This window comes from Panulirus ornatus, chromosome 1 (genome assembly GCF_036320965.1).
Source record: "Panulirus ornatus isolate Po-2019 chromosome 1, ASM3632096v1, whole genome shotgun sequence".
Classification (NCBI taxonomy): domain Eukaryota; kingdom Metazoa; phylum Arthropoda; class Malacostraca; order Decapoda; family Palinuridae; genus Panulirus; species Panulirus ornatus.
Window position 1 is genome coordinate 82,757,817 of NC_092224.1, and position 25,163 is coordinate 82,782,979.

General features: G+C 38.7%; 1 protein-coding gene across 2 annotated transcripts in view; it reads right to left on the minus strand.

Moving 5' to 3' along the window:
- The window catches only part of LOC139750210 (uncharacterized), a 43,509-nt gene extending 21,770 nt beyond the window's left edge, over window positions 1-21,739 (minus strand). Inside the window, exons 1-5 of one of the 2 annotated variants that reach the window (XM_071664681.1) lie at window positions 21,439-21,739; window positions 17,392-17,439; window positions 16,973-17,139; window positions 9,051-9,149; window positions 6,838-6,964 (exon numbers count right to left, since the gene is read on the minus strand). In XM_071664681.1, the coding sequence (XP_071520782.1) occupies window positions 6,838-6,964; window positions 9,051-9,149; window positions 16,973-17,119 (373 nt within the window). In that variant the 5' untranslated portion in view covers window positions 17,120-17,139; window positions 17,392-17,439; window positions 21,439-21,739. The remainder of the gene's footprint in view (window positions 1-6,837; window positions 6,965-9,050; window positions 9,150-16,972; window positions 17,140-17,391; window positions 17,440-21,438) is intronic. The other variant, XM_071664671.1, reaches the window with a different exon arrangement.
- Window positions 21,740-25,163: the final 3,424 nt, after the last annotated feature.

Genomic DNA, 25,163 nt, shown 5'->3' on the forward strand with positions numbered 1-25,163 from the left:
GGATGTGTGGATCAGGTATTTGCTCTGAAGAATGTATGTGAGAAATACTTAGAAAAACAAATGGATTTGTATGTAGCATTTATGGATTAGGAGAAGGCATATAATAGAATTGATAGAGATGCTCTGTGGAAGGTATTAAGAGTATATGGTGTGGGAGGCAAGTTGCTAGAAGCAGTGGAAAGTTTTAATCAAGGATGTAAGGCATGTGTACGAGCAGGAAGAGAGGAAAGTGATTGGTTCTCAGTGAATGTAGGTTTGCGGCAGAGGTGCATGATGTCTCCATGGTTGTTTAATTTGTTTATGGATGGGGTTGTTAGGGAGGTGAATGCAAGAGTTTTGGAAAGAGGGGCAAGTATGCAGTCTGTTGTGGATGAGAGCTTGGGAAGTGAGTCAGTTGTTGTTTGCTGATGATACAGCGCTGGTGGCTGATTCGGGTGAGAAACTACAGAAGCTGGTGACTGAGTTTGGTAAAGTGTGTGAAAGAAGAAAGCTGAGAGTAAATGTCAATAAGAGCAAGGTTATTAGGTACAGTAGGGTTAAGGGACAAGTCAATTGGGAGGTAAGTTTGAATGGAGAAAAACTGGAGGAAGTGAAGTATTTTAGATATCTGGGAGTGGATTTAGCAGCGGATGGAACCAGGGAAGCGGAAGCGAGTCACAGGGTGGGGGAGGGGGCAAAGGTTCTGGGAGTGTTGAAGAATGTGTGGAGGGCGAGAACATTATCTCGGAAAGCGAAAATGGGTATGTTTGAAGGAATCGTGGTTCCACTTCCATGGTTCCATTTGCTGCTAAGTCCACTCCCTGATATCTAAAACACTTCACTTCATCCAATTTTTCTCCATTCAAACTTACATCCCAATAAACTTGTCCCTCAATCTTGCCAAAACTAATAACCTTGCACTTATTCACATTTACTCTCAACTCTCTCCTTTCACACACATTTCCAAACTCAGTATATGTATGTATATGTACATGTATGAGCATGTATGTATATATGTGTGTATATGAGTGTATGGGTCTTTCTTCTGTTTCCTGGTGCTACCTCGCCAATGCGGGAAATGGCAATCAAGTAAAATAATGATAAAAAATAAAATATCCTTCCTGTGTTTCCTCTTTTAGAAACTGAAATACAACAAGGGGAGGGTTTCCAACCCACCATTCCTGCACTCTTTAGTCACCTACAACACATGCGAAATACGTGGGAAGTATTCTTTCTACCCTGTCCCCTCAAAGGCTCAGATTGCAGTGTCGGAATGTGTGTGGATGTAACAACCAATATGAAAACAAAGAAGAGATAGGTAGTATGCTGGAAGAAAGAAACCTGGATGTTCTGGCTTTGAGTGAAATGAAGCTCACAGGAAGAGGGTTAGAATGGTTTGGAAACTTCCTGGGAGTAATGTCAGGGGTTGGTGATAAGACAAGAGCTAAAGGAGTAGCACTACTCCTGAAGCAGGAGTTGAGGGAGTGTGTGATAGAGCGTAAGAAAGTAAATTCTAGACTGATGTGGGTAAAACTGAAAGTGGATGGCAAGAGATGGGTGATTATTGAAGCTCACACACCTGGTCATGAGAAGAAAGATCATGAGAGGCAAGTATTTTGGGAGTAGCAGATTGATTGTGTCAGCAGTTTTTGTGCATGAGACCAGGTATTAGTGATGGTTGATATGAATGCAATGGTGAGTAATGTGGCAATTGAGGTTATAATTGGTATGCATAGGGTATTCAGTGTTGTGAATGGAAATGGTGAAGAGCATGTGGCTTTGCATGCTAAAAAAGACTGGTGATTGGGAATACATGGTTTAAAAAGAGAGATATACATACATATACATATGTGAGTAGGAGATATGGTCAAAGGGCATTATTAGATTGTGAACTAATTTGATAGGCATGTAAAAGAGAGACTTTTGGATGTAAATGGGCTGAGAAGGGTAGCTGGTGGGATGTCTGATCACTATCTTGTGGAGGTGAAGGTGAAGATTTGTAGAGGTATTCAAAAAAGAAGAGAGAATGTTGGGAGAAGAGAGTGGTGAGAGTAAGTAAGCTTAAAAAGGAGACTTATGTGAGGAAATACCAGGAGAGAATGAGTGGAGAATGACAAAAGGTGAGAGCAAATGAAGTGTGGGGAGTGGGTGAGGAACGGGATGTATGTAAGGAAGCAGATGCATGTGGCCTAAGAAAGGTGGGAGGTGGGCAGATTAGAAAGGGTAGAGAGTGGTGAGATGAAGAAGTAAAGTTGTTAAAGAAAGAGAAAAGAGAGGAGTTTGGACAATATTTACAAGAAAGGAGTGCAAATGACCGGGAGATGTATAAGAGAAAGCAGCAGATGGTCAAGAGGGTGGTGCAAGGGTTGAAAGAGGGCAAATGAGAGTTGGAGGGCATAATTAAAATTTAGGGAGAATAAAAAGATGTTTTGGAAGGAGTTAAATAATGTGTAAAAGACAAGAGAACAAATGGGATCATTGGTGAAGGGGACAAGGAGGGAAGTGATAACAGGTAGTGAGGGAGAGGAGGAGATGGAGTGAGTATTTTGAGGGACTGTTGAATATGTCTGACAATAAAATGGTAGATGTAGGGTGTTTTGGCCAGGGTGGTGTGCAAAGTGAGTCAGGGGCAGTCGCTGGGTGAGGAGAGAAGAGGTGGTGAAAGCGTTGAGATGAAATCTGGCAAGGTAGCAGGTTTTGATGATATTGCAAATTAATTTATCAAGAAAGGGGGTGACTGTATTGTTGACTGGTTGCTAAGGATATTCAATGTATGTATGAATCATGGTGACATGCCTGTATAAAGGCAAAGGGGATAAATGTGACTGTTCAAACTACAAAAGTATAAGTTTGTTGAGAATACCTGTAAAGTTGAATGAGAGGATACTGATTGAGAGGGTGAAGGTATGTACAGAGCATCAGGTTGGGGAGGAGCAGTGTGATTTTAGAAGTGGTAGAGGATATGTGGGTCAGGTGTTCACTTTGAAGAATGTATGTGAGAAATAGTCAGAAAAACAAATGGATCTGTATGAGGAATTTACGGATCTGGAGGAAGCATAATAGGGTTGACAGAGATGCTCTATGGAAGATCTTAAGAATATATGGTGTGGGAGGTAAGCTGCTAGATTAAGTGAGAAGTTTTTATCAAGGGTATAAGACATGTGTAAGAGTAGGAAGTGAGGAGAGAAATTAGTTCCCAACAAAGGTCGCTCTGCAGCAGGGGTTTGTGATATCACCATGCTTGTTTAATTTGTTTATGGATTGGGTGGATAGGGAGGTAAATGCAAGGGTTTTGGAGAGGGTCACATATGCAGTCTGTTCTAGATGAGAGGGCCTAGGAAGTGAGTCAATTGTTGTTTGCCAATGATACAGCACTGGTGGCTGATTTGAGCAAGAAACTGCAAAAGTTGATGATTGAGTTTGGAAGAGTGTGTGAAAAAAGAAATTTGAGAGTAAATGTGAATAAGAGTAAGGTTATCAGGTTCAGGAGGGTTGAGGGACAAGTTTGTTGGGATGTAAGTTTGAATGGAGAAAACCAGAGGAAGTGAAGTGTTTTAGATATCAAGAGTGGACTTGGTAGAGGATGGAACCATGGAAGCTGAAGTGAGTCACAGATTGGGGAGGGGATGAAGGTTGTAGGAGCAATGAAGAATGTAAGGAAAGAGAAAATGTTATCTTGGACAACAAAAATGGGAATGTTTGAAGGATAGTAATTCCAACAATATTATATGGTTGTGAGGTATGGGCTACAAATAGGGTTGTACAAAGGAAAGTGGATATGTTGGAAATGAAATGTTTGAGACAATATGTGGTGTGACATTGTTTGATCAAGTAAGTAATGAAAGAGCAAGAGAGATGTGTGATAATAAAAAGAGTGTGGTTGAGTGAGCAGAAAAAGTTGTGTTGAAATGATTTGGACATATGGAGAGAATGAGTGAAGAAAGGTTGATAAAGAGGATAGATGTGTCAGATGTGGAGGGGGCAAGAAATGGGAGACCAAATTGGAAGTGAAAGGATGGAGGGAAAAAGATTTTGAGTGATCGGGCCCTGAACATGCAGGAGGGTGAAAGGCGTGCATGGAATAGAGTGAATTGGAACAATGTGGTATACTAGGGTCGATGTGCTGTCAATGAACTGAACCAGGGCATGTGAAATGTCTGGGGTAAACCATGGAAAGGTGTTATGGGGCCTGGATGTGGGTAGGGAGCTGTGGTTTCGGTGCATTACACATGACAGATAGAGACTGAGTTTGAGTGGATGTGGCCTTTTTTTCTTTTTCTTCTATTCTCCTGAACCAGGTACCCAATTTGATGACCTACCCCTTGTGGTGAATGAACAGCTGAGCTGGGTTGACTTGAACCAACTGCTGCAACTAGGATTTGAACCTATGAACTCTTATCCTGGGATATGGTCAGGAATGGTAACCACTACACTATGGAGGTTCAGAGACAGATAATCAGATTAAGAATTTCAGAGAGAAAAATAGCAGAGGATGATGAAAGGATAAAGCACATAGCAAGTTCAAAAGTGTTTATATATCTGAAGACACTTCAGCCCCATCACTAGTGAGATAGGACAGACAAGAAACTTTAGAAAATACTAAGATGTGTATGTGACTGGATGGGTCATTCTTCATCTGTTTCCTGACGCTACCTCGCTGACACAGGAAACAGCGATTATGTATGATAATAAAATCTATAGAAGACATTAAAAGAATATTTAAAGGTTTTGACCTATACAAGACTCACGATCCAGATGAAAATTCACCATATGTACCAAAGATGTGTGCAGATACATATGACAAGTGTGGTCTGTAAGATACTTGAAAAGTTAATCAGATAGCAAACAGATTAATTCCAACAGAGGAGAAATTACCAAAATGACACATACACTATTTTAATGAAACTTCGATTTCTATGACAGAGTGAACTCTGTCTTAGACAAAAGGAAAGGCTGAGTAATTTCTTCATCTAAACTGTCAGAAAGAATCTCACACAATACAACTTGGGAGGGTGATTAAGAAACAGGAATACCAGTCAGGAATACAGGGAAAATTCCTCCGTTGGACTGAAGATTATCTAAGTGGAAGGGAACAAAGGCATATGTCAGAGGAGACTTCTTGATATGGGTGGAGGTCACGATTGGGGTGCCCCAGGTTCTGCTTTGGGACTGTAACTCTTCTTGATCTATTAGAATGATTTGTCTAAAGGTAAGGAATCCTACCTGAATATGTTTACAGATGATGCAAAAGTTATGAGGGAAAATAAAAGTGAGGAGGGCAGCATCAGCTTACAAGAGGACCAAAACATACTCCAAAGTTGGTCTGGTACATTGCTGATGAAATTCAACCCAAGCAAACGTAAAGAAATAAAGATGGGACAAAGTGAAAGAAGGCCTCAATATGATTATTATCTAACATGAAATAAACTTCAGGATTTTGAATGTGAGAAGAAATTGGAAATAACCTTCAGGATTCTGTGTGTGAGAAGAAATTGAGAGTCAACACTGTCCCTAACCTGTCACCAGAGTCCCAAATCAAGAGAATAGTAAAGAATACTAAAGAATACAAAGTCTTTTGGCAACCTAACCTGTCACCAGAGTCCCAGATCAAGAGAATAGCAAAGAATACTAAAGAAAACAAAGTCTTTGGCAAATATCAGAAGAGCTTTCAAGTAAAATAAGGAAATATTTTCATGCCTTTCATATAAGGCCAAAACTAGAAAATACTTCTTAAGTTTGATCACATTACTCAAGAAGCACAAAATAGATAAAGAGAGAAGGCCTAGAGGAGGGCAACAAAAGTGGTGCCAGAATTAGAACAGCTAAGTTACAGGGAAAGGCAAAAAGCTTTAAATTTCCCTACCTTGGAAAAAGACGAGTGAAGGATAACCTGAGCACAACCCTTAAGTTTTTAAGACAAAACAATGATAAGGGTAATTAACAGTTCTTTGACAGCTGTAAGGATAGATGAAAAAAAGAGGACAACATGAAATTTAGCAAGAAACTTGTTAAAAAAGATGTATGGAGTACCTTTACAGCATGAGAGTGGTAAATGAGTTGAAGAGGTTACTTGATGACATTTAATGCAGAGTATGTAAATTTAAAAAGTCATAAGATAGGAGAAAACGTTCAAGAGATGGGGCCCCAGAGTGTAAAACTCCCTCCCCATGCAGTACAAATAAGTGATTACACACACACACACACACACACACACACACACACACACACACACACACACACACACACAAACACACACACACACACACAACACAAACAAACAACTTTACGCTGTATATTCAAAATAGCCATCATAAAACTCATGCATTCACAAAGCATGCTCATGAAACATACAAATTACTGCAGTGCCAAAAAAAGGTAACAATATCTAATCTTCATACTTTTACTGGGATGCAACTACAACCTAGAAATCTGATAAAGTTTTTCAACTGGAAATCTACATAAAATCATAATAATTCAATAACTGGACAACAGGTACAATATGACTGCTCTTGCTTACCTTGAAATTTCCTTGTCTGCTTATAACTTTTAAGAATCTTACTGGATTTTCATAAACATAGTTATGTAATACAGTAAAAATTAAACTTTTCTAGTCATACTAAACTTGATCATAAAAGACACAAATACAAAGTGTTCATCAAAATTTTTTAACTAATAATTATCAAATATTTGATTTTCCTGGAAATTGTAGTGTGTATGAAAGGGTCAACAATAATCCACATACATACACAATACTTTAAATGAATTCTAACTGTTTAAGTCAAATTTTAGGCTTTATCGTCATGATTCATGCAAAGGTTGTCACTGAACAATATTTCTATAATAGTTACAAAGACACACCTTTCTTCTGTCCAAGAGAGTTCCCAGAAGATGGACGATCACGACTAATCTTGCTTAGATCAATTTTCTTCTCAGTACCTCTCTCATTTGTGTAACTTATTCGGGCAGAACCAGGAGGAGTTGAAACCTAAAATTTAAGAAGCATTAGGAAATCACAGTCCCAACATTCTCCACAGTAAATTTTTCTATAAAACAACATAAATCCTCTCACGATCAGCATCAACTGAATCATTCTAATATGGTAATAAGTAATAAAAGGCCATGCAACGGCAGTAAAAATGTACTGCACTTTCAATTAAAAAATTCATCATGTATTAAGATGAAACAAACGTCATGGAAAGCTAATGGGGTGCTGGGATGCCTAAATATATATGGATGTAACAAAAATGAGAAAAAAAATCTGGATGTTCTGGCTCTGAGTGAAGCAATGCTCAAGGGTAAAGGGGCTAGAATGGTTTGGAAATGTCTTATGAGTAAATTCAGGGGTTAAAGAGAAGGCAAGAGTTAAAGAAGGGGTAGCAATACTGATGCAGGAGTTTTGAGAGTGTGCAAGTGTAAGCAAGCTAATTCTATATTAAAGTGAGTAGAATTTAAAGTGGATGGTGAGAGATGGGTATCATTAGTGCTTATGCACCTAGCAATCAGAAGGAGATCATGAGGAAAGTGTTTTGGGAGCAGCTGAGTGAGTGTGTCTGCAGTTTTGAAGTAAGAGACCAGGTATTAGTGATGGGTAACTTAAATGTGAAGGTGAGTAATGAGACAGATGAGGGTATAACTTGAGGGTATGAGGTATTCAGTACTATGAATGGAAATAGTGACCAGCTTGTGGAGTCGTGTACCGAAAAGGGACTGGTGATTGGGAATACTTGGTTTAAAAAGAACATACACAGTGCCTCGCCTAATTCAGGAGATCAAGACCCTATGACCCAAACATGGACCCAGAATTCTTAAGGAATCTTGCCAATTCCATGCCCATACATCTGCAGATGGTGATCAAGCCCAAAGGAGAGATGAAAAAGTACTAAAATGTAAGTGTGATACTGTCTTTAAAAATGTACAAGGAGGTGGAAAAAGTTTTTTCTGGACACTGTAAAATAATTTTTTTCATGTATATTCACTATTTACTGCATTAGTGAGGTAGCACCATAAACAGACAAAGAAATAGCCCCATTCACTAACATCACCTCTCTAGTTGTCATGTACTTATGTGAAATTCACCAAAACCAGAGCCCCCTATCCACAACCAAGTCCTTTAGGTCTTTCCATGGATTCCCCTGACTCTTTCACATACCCTGGGTTATCCAACTGACAGCATGTCATCCCCTATACATCACATCACTCCAATTCACTCTGTCCCTTGTATCCCTCACACCCTCCTGCATGTTCTGATCCACACTCAAAGCAACTTACATTCCATCCTTCAAACACCTTCTGGAGCATTTGAAAAGTTTGCATATATAAACATATTCTGTCTGAAAAAAATATGAATTACCCTTTAATACTCTCAAATACGTCTTTGGAGGCAAGTATTTTTTAATATTTGGCAAAAGTAAGCTACACAAAATTCATCCTAACTAGTTCACCCTTGAAAATATACCTTAGTTAGTACTGTAGGGTATTTTGCTTCCCAAACAACAAGAAGTTACATGTTGCTCTCAGTTCAGCTATAGTAGGAATGGTAGGAACTCAGTGAGTACTATATCAGGAGTTTTAGGAATCTTTCAGGAACAACACAGGCTTCAATTTTGCTATCTGGTGGTGACAAGATTTTTTTGCTTTACAAAATTATTTAGGGTAGTATAAATCCCAAGGGTACAAATGTAAAGTTACGATAGAAATATAATTGTGACCATATTTCTACATTTTCCATAGCAGTGCTGCTATGACAAAGTAATCTTTGCACACACATCTACTTTAAGTTATTTTGTTACATATAACCTACAAATTAGGAGAGACATGAAATCAAGAAACCATAAATCCATGACTGGAAAAAAAACTACCATTTAAACATGCACCTCTCCTCTGAAAATGGAAAAAAAACACAGAATATCAAAAGATGGATAAGGAAATGAGCAGCTGTAAACTGACTCCATAACTTGGTGTGAGCCTCTCTGAGTAAATGGGAATGGAAGAGTAAAACTAAGTACCAGTCCCAAGTTCACTTCATTCTCTTTTTTTTAATAAGTTAGAAAGCTGCTGCTGTGTCAACTTACCCTCAGAGCTGGCACTATTTTGGTGGAATTATTCCCTGGGGCACTAACCATCCTCTCTAATTTCCTTTTTTCCACAGTTGGTGCAGTGCTTGTTGTTGCCTGAAAAGCAAAGTGCTAGGAAATGAAAATGTACCTATGATATAAAAACAAAAAATATGATTGGTAACTTAAATCACTGAAAACCCAAACTCCTAGAACTGGAAATATTCTGAAAGGTACAGGGTAACCTCTAACATCCACCCATCCATCAGGAAGGGCAGTCCAACACATATGGTGCATGTAATTCTATTTCAAGTCAAAATTAAAGATTAAAAGGTAAATACTGTAATACAAAGGGAAAAAATTAGAAAGAAAAAAATTCAGAATTTTGTTCTACTTGAAGGATGGACTTTCTCATGGTTGTTCTGAGACCATAACTGACAAGGACCTATTGGACTTCATCTATTGCTAGAAATACATAGCTTTCAAATTGCACCAAAATCTTTGTACTTTATCCCAAGGTGCACCTAAGTCTTCAGTGCCAACTTGCAACCTCACCAATAACCTCAAGTGACAAGGCAAACCACCTACAGCATGTGTCCCATAACTCATGAAAGAGAGGCAGGCAAGAGCTGTATCACTTAGAAGAGCCAAACCCCTCAGGGCAAAAAAAATTATTCCTTATTAGATCCACACTATTTTCTCTATACAAAGAAATAGTCTTCCCAAGATCTCTCACATGCAATATTATGGTGATGAGGAAAAGGAGACAGATAATTTCCACAGCCATGTAAATTACCACTGAAGGAACAATTCTTACAATGCAAGTCTGGCTTATTAGCATTACATGAAAAATGTAGGCTATGAAAATTGTAAAATCTTTCCTCCATGACATATATATTTCATGGAAAGATATGGATCAGGACTAATACATAATTTTTGGTGAGGAGGGACTGGCCTTCACTCATCAATTCTGAACTACTTCACTGTACTTAAAGCTGTTGCTTATTCTCAGGTCCAGCCTCAGCTAATTGGCAATCTTCAGTAGGATGACATCATCAACCCATTGCCTGCCGGCTTATGAGAGCTGCAGATTGTAGGTGCCAACTTAAGAGCGGTCACAGAAGCTATTGGGGAAAAAAAAAGAGGAAAAGGCAGGGCAGGGCAAGAAAAACAGGAATAAATGCCTGCAGGACACTGCATCAGAGAGAAAAAGTTTCTTCATTAAGTGTGCCGAAAGGAGCAGCTGCAGGAATGCTTGATCATATTTTGATGGACATGAGAGTAAAAGTTTGTAAAGTAACTTAGGAAATGGCTGAAGTACTGAAGACATCCAAACACAAAAGAGCACCTATACCCTCTATAAGGCTATTACTGGATATTCATTTTTTTTTATTTTGCTTTATCGATGTCTCTTGTGTTAGCGAGATAGCACAAGGAAACAGAAGAAAGAATGGCCCAACCCACCCACATACACATGTATATACATACACGTCCACACACACAAATATACAAACCTATACATCTCACCGTATACATATATATACACACACAGACATGTACATATATACACATGTACATAAATTCATAGTCTGCCTTTATTCATTCCCATTGCCACCTCGCCACACATGAAATAACAACCCCCTCCCCCTGCATGTGTGTGAGGTAGCGCTAGGAAAAGACAACAAAGGCCACATTCGTTCACACTCAGTCTCTAGCTGTCATGTACTAATGCACCGAAACCACAGCTCCCTTTCCACATCCAGGCCCCACAGAACTTTCTATGGTTTACCCCGGATGCTTCACATGCCCTGGTTCAATCCATTAACAGCACGTCAACCCCAGTATACCACATAGTTCCACTTCACACTACTCCTTGCATGCCTTTCACCCTCCTGCATGCTCAGGCCCCAATCACTCAAAATTTTTTTCACTCCATCTTTCCACCTCCAATTTGGTCTCCCACTTCTCCTCGTTCCCTCCACCTCTGACACATATACCCTCTCGGTCAATCTTTCCTCACTCATTCTCTCCATGTGAGAAAACCATTTCAAAACACCCTCTTCTGCTCTCTCAACCACACTCTTTTTATTACCACACATCTCTCTTACCCTATTATTACCTACTCGATCAAACCACCTCACACCACATATTGTCCTCAAACATCTCATTTCCAGCACATCCACGCTCCTCCACACAACTCTATCTATAGCCCACACCTCACAACCATATAACATTGTTGGAACCACTATTCCTTCAAACATACCCATTTTTGCTTTCCGATATAATGTTCTCGACTTCCACACATTCACACGAATCAGCCACCAGCGCTGTATCATCAGCGAACAACAACTGACTCACTTCCCAAGCTCTCTCATCCACAACAGACTGCATACTGCCCCTCTTTCCATAACTCTTGCATTTACCTCCCTAACAACCCCATCCATAAACATATTAAACAACAATGGAGATATCACACACCCCTGCCGCAAAACTACATTCACTGAGAACCAATCACTTTCTTCTCTTCCTACACGTACACATGCCTTACATCCTCGATAAAAACTTTTAACTGCTTCTAACAACTTGCTTCCCACACCATATATTCTTAATACCTTCCACAGAGCATATCTATCAACTCTAACATATGCCTTCTCCAGATCCATAAATGCTACATACAAATCCATTTGCTTTTCTAAGTATTTCTCACATATATTCTTCAAAGCAAACACCTGATCCACACATCCTCTACCACTTCTGAAACCACACTGCTCTTCCCCAATCTGATGCTCTGTACATGCCTTCACTCTCTCAATTAATACCCTCCCATATAATTTACCAGGAATACTCAACAAACTTATACCTCTGTAATTTGAGCACTCACTTTTATCCTCTTTGCCTTTGTACAATGGCACTATACAGGCATTCCGCCAATCCTCAGGCACCTCACCATGAGTCATACATACATTAAATAACCTTACCAACCAGTCAACAATACAGTCTCCCCCTTTTCTAATAAATTCCACTGCAATACCATCCAAACCTGCTGCCTTGCCGGCTTTCATCTTCCGCAAAGTCTTTACTACCTCTTCTCTGTTTACCAAATCATTCTCCCTAATCCTCTCACTTTGCACACCACCTCGACCAAAACACCCTATATCCGCCACTCTATCATCAAACACATTCAACAAACCTTTAAAATACTCACTCCATCTCCTTCTTACATCACCACTACTTGTTATCACCTCCCAATTAGCCCCCTTCACTGAATATAACTGTATATAACTATATATAACACTAATCTCACCATATCCAGTTCTTTCTTTTATCAGAAAATGATAAACTGAATCTTAATCAACCCAAAGCAATAATGTGGCTTGCTTCATATGTCATGTACAAAGTTGGCTATCAGTGCAACATCACTGAAGGTGAAAAGGTCTGAAATTAGCAGCAAACATCAGGATGAAGCAATCTAATACTGGTTAAACTTTCCACCACTGCCAAATTGTGAAGGAATAAGACCCAGGTTATGGCCATTACAGCAACCCACAAGACTAATACTCTACATGAAAAGAAGAGGCAAGTAAATAGTCATGTGCTCAGTAGGTCAAATGTCAGCATGAATGTTTCAATCAAAGATAAAATAACTAAGTTTTAAAAATTCTTAAACAGGGTCCTCTGAAAGATATCTTATGAGACCATCCCAATGTACATACATGCTAAATCACCAGCTGAACAAGCAAATGAGTATTGTGATATCAGTTGACAAAGAGGTAGGTTGCAGCTACACTCTCTCCGAAGTTTCATAATCTTAACACTAGTTTGGCTTTCAATACCAACTATCACATCTAAACATACATCTGTAAATAAATCATGCACACATATGAATGTAAACATGGATGATTCAATATATGACTTTGTGTCTCAGATAAGTCAACAGCATGAAGGAGTGGGCATATGATACGAGTTTTGCACAGAGGTTCTAGAATGATTACAGAAACACCTATCATTACATATTCTGTATACATTCGTGGCTCTCATCTAATGTGAGTCACTGCATGAATCAACAGGTTTACATGTCTTACATGTCTTAGTCATTCAACCATGACACCAAATGAGACTTGCAAGAAATTTCTATCATTTAACACTATTTCCAAATTTCTTTAATACAGCTCATATCGAATTTTTCTGAATTTCCCCCTTTTGCTACGTTTACTGAGAAGACAAGGGCAAATGAAAACTCAAATCAAGGCTACCTCAGTATTTTTTTTTTTTTTTTTTTTGCCGCTGTCTCCCGCGTTTGCGAGGTAGCGCAAGGAAACAGACGAAAGAAATGGCCCAACCCACCCCCATACACATGTATATACATACGTCCACACACGCAAATATACATACCTACACAGCTTTCCATGGTTTACCCCAGACACTTCACATGCCCTGATTCAATCCACTGACAGCACGTCAACCCCGATATACCACATCGATCCAATTCACTCTATTCCTTGCCCTCCTTTCACCCTCCTGCATGTTCAGGCCCCGATCACACAAAATCTTTTTCACTCCATCTTTCCACCTCCAATTTGGTCTCCCACTTCTCCTCGTTCCCTCCACCTCCGACACATATATCCTCTTGGTTAATCTTTCCTCACTCATTCTCTCCAAGTGCCCAAACCATTTCAAAACACCCTCTTCTGCTCTCTCAACCACGCTCTTTTTATTTCCACACATCTCTCTTACCCTTACATTACTTACTCGATCAAACCACCTCACACCACACATTGTCCTCAAACATCTCATATCCAGCACATCCATCCTCCTGCGCACAACTCTATCCATAGCCCACACCTCGCAACCATACAACATTGTTGGAACCACTATTCCTTCAAACATACCCATTTTTGCTTTCCGAGATAATGTCCTCGACTTCCACACATTCTTCAAGGCTCCCAGGATTTTCGCCCCCTCCCCCACCCTATGATCCACTTCCGCTTCCATGGTTCCATCCGCTGCCAGATCCACTCCCAGATATCTAAAACACTTTACTTCCTCCAGTTTTGCTCCATTCAAACTTACCTCCCACTTGACTTGACCCTCAACCCTACTGTACCTAATAACCTTGCTCTTATTCACATTTACTCTTAACTTTCTTCTTTCACACACACACACACACACACATATATATATATATATATATATATATATATATATATATATATATATATATATATATATATATATATATATATTCATTTATAATACTTTGATGTTTTGAAGTTAGCGAGGTAGGGCAAGGAACAGACGAAAAAATGGTCTAACCCCACGTAGTAATGTATATACATAAACGTCCACACATGCACATATACATACCTATACACTTCAACGTATACATACATATTACCATTATTTTGCTTTGTCGCTGTCTCCCACACCTGCGAGGTAGTGCAAGGAAACAGACGAAAGAAATGGCCCAACCCACCCCCATACACATGCACACACACACACGTCCACACACGCAAACATACATACCCACACATCCCAACGTACGCACATATATACACACACAGACACACACATATACACACATGCACACAATTCACACTGTCTGCCCCTACTCACCCCCATTGCCACCCCGCCACACACGGAATAACATCCCCCTCCCCCCTCATGTGCATGAGGCGGCACCAGGAAACGACAACAAAGGCCCATTCGCTCACATTCAGTTTCCAGCTGTCATGCAATAATGCCCGAAACCATAGCTCCCTTTCCACATTCAGGCCCCACACAACTTTCCATGGTTTACCCCAGACGCTTCACATGCCCTGATTCAATCCATTGACAGTACGTCAACCCCGGTATACCACATCGATCCAATTCACTCTATTCCTTGCCTGCCTTTCACCCTCCTGCATGTTCAGGCCCCAATCACTCAAAATCTTTTTCACTCCATCTTTCCACCTCCAATTTGGTCTCCCACTTCTCCTCGTTCCCTCCACCTCCGACACATATATCCTCTTGGTCAATCTTTCCTCACTCATTCTCTCCATGTGACCAAACCATTTCAAAACACCCTCTTCTGCTCTCTCAACCACGCTCTTTTTATTTCCACACATCTCTCTTACCCTTACATTACTTACTCGATAAAACCACCTCACACCACATATTGTCCTCAAACATCTCATTTCCAGCACATTCACCCTCCTGCGCACAACTCTATCCACAGCCCACGCCTCGCAACCATACAACATTGTTGGAACCACTATTCCTTCAAACATACCCATTTTTGCTTTCCGAGATAAGTCAGTCTCTCCTCGTACTTATGTATATCTCTTTTTAAACCAGGTATTCCCAATCACCAGTCCTTTTTCAGCACACAAATCTACAAGTTCTTCACTATTTCCATTTACAACCCTGAACATCCCATGTACATCAATTATTCCCTCAACTGCCACATCACTCACCTTTGCATTCAAATCACCCATTACTATAACCCAGTCTCATGCATCAAAACTACTAACACACTCACTCAGGGGCTCCCAAAACACTTGCCTCTCATGATCTTTCTTCTCATGCCCTGGTGCATAGGCACCAATAATCACCCATCTCTCTCCGTCCACTTTCAGTTTTACCCATATCAATCTAGAGTTCACTTTCTTACACTCTATCACATATTTCCACCAATCCTGTTTCAGGAGTAGTGCTACTCCTTCCCTTGCTCTTGTCCTCTCACCAACCCCAGACTTTACTCCCAAAACATTCCTAAACCACTCTTCCCCTTTACCCTTGAGCTTCGTTTCACTCAGAGCCAAAACATCCAGGTTCCTTTCCTCAAACATACTACCTATCTCTCCTTTTTTCTCATCTTGATTACATCCACACACATTTAGACACACCAATCTAAGCCTTCGAGGAGGATGAGCACTCCCTGCGTGACTCCTTCTTCTGTTTCCCCTTTTAGAAAGTTAAAAATACAAGGAAGGGAGGGTTTCTAGCCCCCCGCTCCTGTCCCCTTTAGTCACCTTCTACGACACGTGAGGAATGCATGGGAAGTATTCTTTCTCCCCTATCCCCAGGATAAAATAAATAAATACATGAGAGAGAGAGAAGAGAGAGAGAGAGAGAGAGAGAGAGAGAGAGAGAGAGAGAGAGAGAGGAGAGAGAGAGAGAGAGAGAGAGAGAGAGAGAGAGAGAGAGAGAGAGAGAGAGAGAGAGAGAGAGAGAGAGAGAGAGAGAGAGAGAGAGAGAGCCTAGCCAAATATCCAAGAACCTATGGAGACTAGCCCTAGGTGGCCCATGTAAGCATCAAGGTCAACAATATTTAAGTATTTCATAAACTTGCTCAGAGTTGGTATATTTTTCAATAAACTGACTCCTAAATCTCTAATATAGTTTTCAGCTCAAGCTATATAAAGTTATTCCCCACTACCAAAATATTTTCTACGTTAACACTCCCTCATGCATTTTCTGTATCAATTCTCAAAGTGAAATATTTTGATAAACTGCACACTTAATAATTCCAAGGTAAACATATAAATTCATATCTATTCATTGTATAAGTCTACAGTATACATTTCATCAGTTTCTATCAAAAACATCAACAGAAAAAAGAAATGACAAGTCAATATCCAAAGGCATTTACACCATACACTTAAAATATATGTAAAAGCTCAATTAGTTCTCATTCATTCACAGCATAAAACCATAATAAGGTTATCAACATTTGTTCCCAACATACACATTCTAACAGCCATGGCTACATACACATTCACAGCCATTCACCAACACATTCAGTACAATATGAATCAGCATGTGTTCAAGTTACATTCACCTAAAACACATTCAACACATCAACATTCATATGCACATAAACCTTTAACAGTCACTTCCAAATATATGGAAAGTAACACTTATCTTTATGCACAACAGATTGTGTATATGATAATTACCAATGAGGAATATGATGGCGGTGGACTGATTGGAAATGATGTCTCGTCACTGGCAGGATTCACAAAGGGTGAAGAATCGTCATCATTGGTATTAGTTGGGGAGAGTGTGAGCGTCTGAAGCTCACTATCCTCAATTTTCTTTGACATGTTTTGAAATTTCAGTTTACCTGAAAGAAGCAAAATAACTTTTGAGATTACCATGAGTCACACTTCACAGATCTTGCTTCGTAGAGAAAATTGAAGGATTACAAAGCAAAGCATACTCTGATCTATGCAGCAGAAATTACCATAAAATGTTTTATGAACAATTCAATAATGCTAAACGATTAGGTAGCAGTATGTAATTACAGAACAAAAGTTGTCCCTCAAATAAACTGGGTCTAGCCCCTTGTATTTCTTCTCTTCTGTGTACTTCATACCTTATGTCTATGTGGGTAGATAAGGAGTCATAATACAGTACAGTGGATCTGGAATAGAAATCAAAATGTCTGTAACTCAATTATACGTTTGCGTGGGGTCTATATTCATATAACTATGATCTCCACTGTCTCTCTTATCCAAAATACTTATGTAACCCATCTACATCACTGTAGCTATGAAAGAAATGAAAAAAAATAAGGTACACATACAGCACAGAAATAAGAAAAAATCCAAATAATAACTGCCTCATAAAAATAATCAAATTTTCTTCCATAGTCTCCTCTTTGATGATTTTCCACTATGCAATAGACTTAACCTCCTTAGGCCTAATGAGTTATATTAAAGTCCATATCCTTTAAGACACCTGTAGATATCACAATTGTAGAAAATTAACAAAAGCATTTCATGTTAAATATCACACTGCTTCCTTTGAAAACTGAAAGATTTAACACAGGCACATAAATGTGTATGCTACTAAGAAATATCAAAACAACACCAACATCATAATAATGGATCATCATATCAAATCTCAGCTAGATAAGACACTGAAATATACAAACACAGAGGCATAAGATTATGGGCATTGCTTCTCCTAGTGCAGACATGATAAAAAGACAGTCAAATGTATAACTGAAAAAGTCTTAGCCAACTGTACATTTGAAAAAGTCTAAAAAGATAATATAGAGAGCTAACATTGTAGTTATCTTCTTTTCCTGATAACTGAGCCATCAAACCAGAGCCCTTTCCTTCCACTAGGTAACAATATCACTGTTAATGAACCTAATGTTAGGATGTATTTATGTCAGTGAATCAAAAATAATTCCATTCTAGGATATCAGAGATGGACTTGAAAGGTATTTGTCATATGCTGCTCATCATTTCTTTTCCAGTCAGTTTTCATATTTCATGGTAATCTTTTAAGCTTAGGCCATTTATTTTTTAGTGCCTGCAAAACGTAGTATAAGTTTATAGCTTCAAAGCCATAACTGGATGGTGGACTAACAATGAATTAGCAGAATCTGCAAATGTAATGGGACATTATATCACTTTTCAGTATTACTCCCACCTGTAGGTTAGTTACTCTAACAGTGTTGAAAGGATCACTATAACAACATCACAATACCATTCCAGTAGAAAAAAAAATGAAGATCATTTCATGGGTCTTCTGAATATCTTAATGCATTTACAAATATCTTATGTATTTACAAAATACATACCCATTTAAACTGACATGTACTAACTCAAACACTGATGACAGTATTACACTAGTGTAACAGCAGCAAGAAAAACATGAGAGTGTAAGCTGGGAATAGAGAAAGGGGCGAAGTGAGGATATTCCCTCTAAGGCTTAGTCCTCTGTCCTTAACGCTAACTTGCTAACACACAAAATGGCAAATATGTATGAAAAAAAATATATATGTGAAGCATCTGGGGTAAACCATGGAAAGTTTTGTGGGGCCAGGATGTGGAAAGGGAGCTGTGGTTTTGGTGCATCATACATGACAGCTAGAGACTGAGTGAGAACGAAAGTGGCCTTTGTTGTCTTTTCCTAGTGCTACCTCGCACGGGCGGGGGGGGGGGGGGGGGGGTGCCATTTCACGTGTGGCAGGGTGGCGATGGGGATGGATGAAGGCAGCAAGTATGAATATGTGCATGTGTATATATGTATAGGAGCATGTGTGGGCATTTATATATATATACATGTGTATGTGGATGGGTTGGGCCATTCTTTCGTCTGTTTCCTTGCACTACCTCGCTAATGTGGGAGACAGCAGCGAAGTATAATAAAATATAAATATGATCACACTAGTCTGTGATAAAAGTTATGAAGGTAAAATCACACTTCAGTGGGAGTTCATACAATTTCATTTTCATGTAATCTTTCTACACATGTGGCACAACATGTGTGTGAATCCACCTAAGCAGGTGCCAGTATTTAACAAAGTTATCGAAATGCGACATCACAACAGAGTACCACAATCTAGCACCAATCAGTACAGGATCAACCACTGTCCACTTTATCTGGCAATAACCGTTGAAAGGTAGAGTGATCAAGGGGAGTCATGGAGTCATGTGGCAGGGGTTGACCTGGGTAGCTGGGTGTGTCTTGAACTCTTTTACTTTTTATGTTTTGTCAATTCTCTCATAATGATTTGGTTAATGCTAGGATAGGCTTTAAAGTTGCCTAGGGACAAATCAAAGTTCTTTGTATCAGTAATTATGAATGATTTTATGACACTACATGTGGCATAATCAGCACAGGGGTATAGAATAACAGGATTTTCAAGATCTATGGGGTGATCATTTTCGTGACAGTGTTAGCAATCACACTTTTGTTGTCATCACTGCGTACTGCATGACAGTGCCAACAACACCTCTCCATTACAGTTTTTTCCGGTCCAGCCTATATATATACATATGTCTTTACATGCCTTGCATTTGATGGCATGAACACTCACAATTGTTGTATGATTTGGCCTACTGTTAATGTCTTACTGATGGTGTTATTGTAATGGAAAGCAACATTGCATGCACTGTTTTTTAGAACATGTCTTAGATTAGTTAAGTTGGGAAAACAGGGTAACACAACATTTGGACTCATCCTTATTTGTCACATTTTTGTTACAAGAAGCATAAAATGTCTTCTTAGCTTTCCAGTAAGCTTTGTTCACAAACCAACTGGGATAAAATAACTGCCTAAGATACATCGTATATGACTACATTCATCTACCAGACCTCTGGAATCACATATCCATAGTGCTCTTAAAAACAGACATAACTACAAGCATTTTCATACTAGAATCATGTACCGAGAAATAATAAATATAGCTCTCAGAGGTGGTAGGCTTCCTGTTACATATCCAGCCAAAAATAAACCCAGCCAGAGAAAAAATCATACCAGTAGTTATTAATAAATACAAATAATTCTAGTTGTGTAATAGGTGGTTGACTTACGAGAAGTGGATGATCCTAATTGCTAGCGAATACTGGACAACAATAATTAGAATTACTTGCTGCTTCAGATATTGTACTTCATTTTTGTTGTATGTTGGACTTAAGCGATTAAGAATGTTCAAAATATCTAAATTAACACTAAATGAATAAATGAGAGTTATGAAGGATTCTATTAACCAATATGAAATATCTAATGATGTGACTGGAATCTAGACTTTCTTGTTTTATAACAGTATATAACTTATAACTTGTATATAACTTATAACTTGTAAACCCAGCTCCAGCTCTCATCTATATTTCCTTAACATGAGGGATCACTGTGGCAAAATCTAAATTCAATTTCCATAGGTTTTGTTGATTTTTAAAATGCACTACTTACTTTTACATCAATACACCCTACACTTTCCCTGATATATGACTGCCATATTATCCATCAATAAAATGTAAAACTAATTTCTAATGTCCTCAACTGCTATTCATTCTTTTACTCTGGCAATGAAGAACAAAATCACACAATATCCATGTTTATTATTCAGGCTAAAATACATCTTTAACATCCATTGTATTCTCTAAATATCATTTTATCATTGGAGAGGGAGAGCAAAACTATCAAAAGCTAACTGCCTTGAAGAACTAAAGCACACTTTAACTGTTCTTGTATTATCTAAATATTAACAAAAGAATATCACTCAATATCAAAAGCTAATAGCAATGTGGAGCTAAAATGATAAAGTACTTACCACTCACTACTCAAATCTAGTTTCAGTGCGAAGGTACGGTGCTGAAATACCCTCGAGTCTTATCTTTTGATACTGATAAGGTAATGTAACCATAGTAAAGTAAATTCCAAGGGTTAAAAAAGAGTTCTGCTGATATGGGGTTTTGTTGATTCTGTGAAATAAATCGTTTTTAATTTCATGGATATTCGTAAGTCAACATCGACACGTTCAGTAACTATACAACTGCCAAAGCAACAAAACAGCAATTGAAAATCCCATGCGGTAAATAAAGCTCCAATACCCAACTACTTCGGTTACCGTAAAACAAAAATAATCATATATATATATATATAAAAATAACCGTTCCTTTACCTTGAATCATCAAATGAGCGCTTATTGTACTAGACCAATCGTCTTTCAAAACGGTGTGAAATATGTCGAGATAGTAATGTATCTTCTTATACTAACTGATGGTTTCCATTCAATCCATTGTTTACATCGGTCTTCTAAAACTCCCGATCATGCACCGCCCCGAACTTTGAAACCAATCGGTCCCAACGTCCAGTCACAAGTAAATCTTGCCAGCGAACAGTTAGCCAGCAGTGTACATCTATCCAGAGTTATATATCAAGCCGCCAGTAGATTTAGCCAACATACATATCTAGCCAAAAGTAAACCCAGCCAGAGAACTCATCAGGCTAGTAGTTTTATAAATAAAAACAAATGATTCGAGTTGTGTACTTGGCGGTTTACTGACGGGAAGTGGACGATCATAATTGCTAGCGAATACTAAACAACAATAATAATTAGAATTACTCGCTGCTTCCAGAAATCGTACTTCATCTTTTATTGTATGTTGGACTTAAGCGATTAAGAATTTTTGAAATATCTAGATTAACACTGAAATAATAAATGAAAGTTATGAAGGATCCTATTAACCAAAATAATATATCTAATGATGTGGCTGGAATCTAGACTTACTGGTTTTATAATAGTAATAACTTGTAAACCCAGCTCCAGCTCTCATCTATATTTCCTTAACATGTGGGATCACTGTGACAAAACCTATATTCAGCACACACACACACACACACACACACACACACACACACACACACACAGAAGAGGGTGCATTGAAATGGTTTGGTTATATGGAGAGTGAGTGAGGAAAGATTGACAAAGAGGATATATGTGTCAGAAGTGGAGGGAATGAGAAGTCGGAGACCAAATTGGAGGTGGAAGGATGGAGTGAAAAAGATTTTGAGCGATCGGGGCCTGAACATGCAGGAGGGTGAAAGGCGTGCAAGGAATAGGGTGAATTGGAACGATGGTATACCGGGGTCGACGTGCTGTCAGTGAATTGTGCCAAGGCATATGAAATGTCTGGAGTAAACCATGGAAAGTTTTGTGAGGCCTCGATGTGGAAAGGGAGCTGTGGTTTCGGTGCATTACACATGACAGATAGAGACTGAGTGTGAACGAATGTGGCCTTTGTTGTCTTTTCCTCGCGCTACCTCGCGCGTGTGCGGGGGGAGGGGGTTGCCATTTCATGTGTGTCAGGGTGGCGACGAGAATGGCTGAGGGCAGCAAGTATATATGTATTTGTCTGTGTATGTATATGTATGTATACATTGAAATTTATAGGTATGTATATGTGCGTGTGTGTGCGTGTATGTATATACATGTGTATATGAGTGGGTTGGGCCATTCTTTCGTGTTTCCCTGCGCTACCTCGCTAACGTGGGAGACAGCGAGAAAGATTAATAACAGATATATATATATATATATATATATATATATATATATATATATATATATATATATATATATATATATACAAATTTCACAGTAGCTAACACCTGAAATTAGACAAATGTTTATAACCATTTTGCTCCCCATACTACATTCAAAATTATTGAAAATACAAGGTAATGCAACTGACTCTATCAGCTTTATCTTTTCATTAAACACTTCGGAGCACTTCATCAGTGTAACACATACGGAACAGAGTTAATGACTAGACAACAAATTATTCATGATAGTATTACACGAAGAGAGAGTATATATATATCTACAGTACACTTATTGATTATAATCAATTTTTTCTGGGAGACAGGCGAGTGGAAAAAGACGCTTTTCAGTAACCCAGACTGAAGTCACGAAATATGCGAAATAAATGTATTTTTATTTAATGGCCTTTTAACAAAAGAAGATAGAGTGAAAGTAACATTCGAGAACAAAGAACATATATTTCATGCATTACATCTTTACATATTCTATCTACTCAAGAATATCTTTTTTTTTTAATAGATGTATCAATTACCTTTACTGATGCAAAATCTAGCTTGATATTAAGCGTGGCAAGCCCCTTCAAATGCTCCCATCCCATAGATGAATGGTGAAACAGTAGCTATGTGTCATCTTCAGTAGGTTGAAGGTGCGATCATCATTGAGCAGCAGATACAGGAAAGGTGACAAATGTACGCCAAGCAATTCTGATATTAGAATATATGTCCGTGGGTCCGAGTTCAAGTATTGCTTAAAGAAGATTCTTTGGACTGCAATCCAGTTTGAAGTTTTCGGTCCATATTCGTTTGAGGAATAATAATTCAACACAATTCTTTTGAGATTTCCTTGTTGCATTCTTTATTGAGACTGTTCACTTGCAGAAAATAGATATTCAACACAGATTTTTGAGCAGCCACAGGACCCCAGAAAGGTTACAAATAAGTCGTACTTACACAACAATAAAGTCGTATTGACATAAATCTACGCGTGAGAAATTATTCCATGGAGTCAAAAAGACAAAGAAATCATTGACCTACCCAGCAACTAATTTAGGTAAGTTACAACCCATAGAGAATTCAAATGAAATTCCAAGATTCTCTGTTGCTAGATTTTGGACTCAGACGACATGAATAAGTAGGCAATCAATCAAATCCAATCATCATATTATCTCTAGTAAGGGTTTGGGTAGTATTAGCTTTTATTCATTATGATTTCAGACCCAATATGATATCGGATATATGCTGAATTTGGTCCACAGACACGGAGTGTCTCTAAGTGACCCATTCATATGAAAGGGTTAATTAGAACCACAGGTTCAGACCACTTAGTTGTGGACATATAAACCAGTGAAACAGGAAGATGTTGCTTCAGAATTTCTCACTTCTATGGAATTCTGCTAAAGAGAGTATACGGTTGTTGAGAAGCTCCGAAATAAGTTACTGAATCCTTACATGATTAAGCCCAGTCAACACCTACAAGGTTCAGCGTGTGGTTACCACAGCAAGAGAAATGTACAATTTGAATTTTGCCCATGCAGAACTAACTGTGCACCCTTTTATTAATACCCCAGGTATATTACATCCAGTGTCATAGACTTGGCTAATGAAGTACTGGAAATCTACGATGGGGTCTTCTAGAATTTCTAACTGGTACACGGGCAGCAATTTCTTAACCTTTTTCTGTGAAGTTATCGCACAAGACACATCGTTTTCATTTCAAAATTTGGTGGTTTACAGTTTTAACGCATCGAATTACTATGACAGCCTCTTCCCTGGGAGAACAATTTGGAGCGCTATCAACAATGTTTAACTTGTACTTTGCACTGCGAATTTCAAGCTATGCTTTTCGTACGAATGCCCCACGTAGCCAAAGCAACTCATTTTGTATGTCTGTGGGGAGATAACGGACCTGCATGTGCCTTTTTTCCATCTTGCGATTCGTGAACACGTTTAACATGTTTTAATGAAAGGAGATCATATTTACTCAGGAACTTCAAATATATCTGGAAGGTTTCCATGTGAACAGCCATCAATACTTTGAATGGATCTACAGAAAGCCAATCTCCACCCCGAAAGAAATATATGACATTTAGGATGTGCTCAAGAAATATTGTTTAATCATTAGCGTTTGTAGTAGGTCTACTACAGAGAGCACTGATGTCGTAGGTCTACTGCAGAGAACTTTTGTTAAACATGGAGCAGATTATCTTTACGTGCTCTAACATAACAGTCTCCTCTACAGATCTTCCCCTTTGGTAAGTGTTTGTTAGCAAACGAAAAACAAAAAGCTTGAATTATCAACATCTCGTG